The 1,964-nt window shown below is 37.5% G+C and overlaps 1 protein-coding gene across 1 annotated transcript; it reads left to right on the forward strand.

The window, feature by feature from the left end:
- Positions 1 to 270: 270 nt before the first annotated feature.
- LOC110007041 (protein MAIN-LIKE 2) lies at positions 271 to 1,390 on the forward strand. The gene is made up of 3 exons (XM_020665738.2): positions 271 to 462; positions 544 to 798; positions 1,151 to 1,390. The coding sequence occupies exons 1-3, from the start codon at positions 271 to 273 to the stop codon at positions 1,388 to 1,390; spliced, it is 687 nt and encodes a 228-aa protein (XP_020521397.2).
- Positions 1,391 to 1,964: the final 574 nt, after the last annotated feature.

Consider the following 1,964-nt stretch of genomic DNA (forward strand, 5'->3'; position numbering starts at 1 on the left):
GAAATTCCTACATTGCTTAATAGACAAAGTGAACATATATCATAAAAGAAGATGTATGTACAATTGTTTCAAATTATATTATTTATCTATCTTGTTGGTTAATCAATTTAGTTATTTTAGTATTTGAAATCACAAATTATATTTCATAATTGGGAAAATCCCCTTAGGATTGTTTAGAAGGCCAATGCAGCTCTTTTATGACCTTTAACAAACAATGATCAAATCAATTTGGTCAAAAGATCAGGATTGTATTATCTGACAATAGTACCGATGACTCACCACGACCTTGGCACATTGGCTAATATGATCGAGAGGTGGCGAGTAGAGACGAACACCAAGCACTTCAATATAAATGTCAGAGAGATGATGCTTATTCTTGAAGATGTATGGAAAATTCTCCGGTTAAAGGTGACTGGTATAGCTGTAACTCTTAGGAGAGTGGAGAAGTATGGGGATTATATAGTCTGTATGATAGGACAGCTGCCACCTGGTGGCAACCATTCTATTATCTTACTGATATGATTGATGTACACTTTTAAACAGTTGCGGCATAACTATAACCGTATCACCCTTTTACAACACACCCGTGTCTGCCGCCTATATCTAGTCGGTTGTACAATCTTTGCAGATTCCACAGATGGTACAGTGCCTACAATATATTTACAACTTCTTGAGGATATGGAAGGAGTTGGTCAGTATGCATGGAGTGCAGCTGCCCTAGCTTTCTTGTTTCGAGCCTTGTCAAAAGTTGTTTGTCCTGATCACCAACACCTAAGTGGATCAACCACTCTTTTGCTAGTAATGTTGCTATGTTAATGTTTTAATAGTTTTTTTAAAATTTGATAGATATGTTTGGTTGTAATACTTATTTTTTATACATGCATTTCAGTAATGGGTGTACGAGCACTTCAAATTGTTGCGCCCAATTCTAAAAAAATTAAGGGCAAGGCAACCTAGATCCCTCATGGGGGCCTCTCTTAGAGAATGAGATAACACTCATAACTTCCCTCTTGTGGGACGACAAGAGACCGATAATGCGTAGATAAATCATGTTAGTATAGAGTAGTTATCATTGATTTTGTTTATCTATATTTTAATTAATTTTTTGCATTGGTTTTTTAATTTTAATTTTTTTCTTTATTGGTCATAGGTCATATGGACCCCATACGATGATTATCATGACTTAGGAGAGGAAACTGAGGAGGACAAAGATTACGACCTTATTGTTCATCAGATTACTTTGTGTCGCAAATACCCCATATGTGGAAACATTTGCGAGGGGTACATACCAAATCGTGTGCTCCGGCAGTTGGGACTTCACCAAGGGATACTGGCTGATCCCTTGCAGTGGGAGAGGAGGGAGAGAAAGAGGAAGAGGACCGAGAACTGAGTAGATGAGCTTCTAAATGAAATAGATATGTGGAAGAACATGTTAGATTATATGTGCCAGGCAGCTGAAGATATGTTCAATGGAAGGCCGACACAATAATACATCGAGTGGTATAGGTTAAGGACTAGGCCCTTAATCCATAATCCATTTAGGAAACGTCCCTCTAGATATACACCTCTAGGTTATAACGATGAAAATATAATGGTAAGAATATTTTAGAATCAGTTTTGTTTTATTCACGACTCTTTAATTTTAGAAGTAATCTATTTTCATATGACTTGATGCAGCCTAGGGACATCAGCCACGCAATTCAACTTATATGTGAAGGTCACAATTCAAGGAATTGAGACCTAATTGGGGAAGCATTAGAATCGTTGAAAATTTACAACCTAGAAGCTGCAAGGGATGATGATGCATTTGAGGAATTAGAGTTGGATGATGAGATGGAAGATAACGTGTCACCGGTATGACACCTTTCTCTACTAAATGAGGGGCCAAGTAATACACAACCCATCCCCACATCGATTCAACCAGAGGAGCTTATATGGCAATTACGTCCTCGCATAGTAATATA

This window comes from Amborella trichopoda, chromosome 12, assembly GCF_054954075.1.
Source record: "Amborella trichopoda isolate Santa Cruz 75 chromosome 12, AtrichopodaSantaCruz75HAP2 v2.0, whole genome shotgun sequence".
NCBI lineage: Eukaryota > Viridiplantae > Streptophyta > Magnoliopsida > Amborellales > Amborellaceae > Amborella > Amborella trichopoda.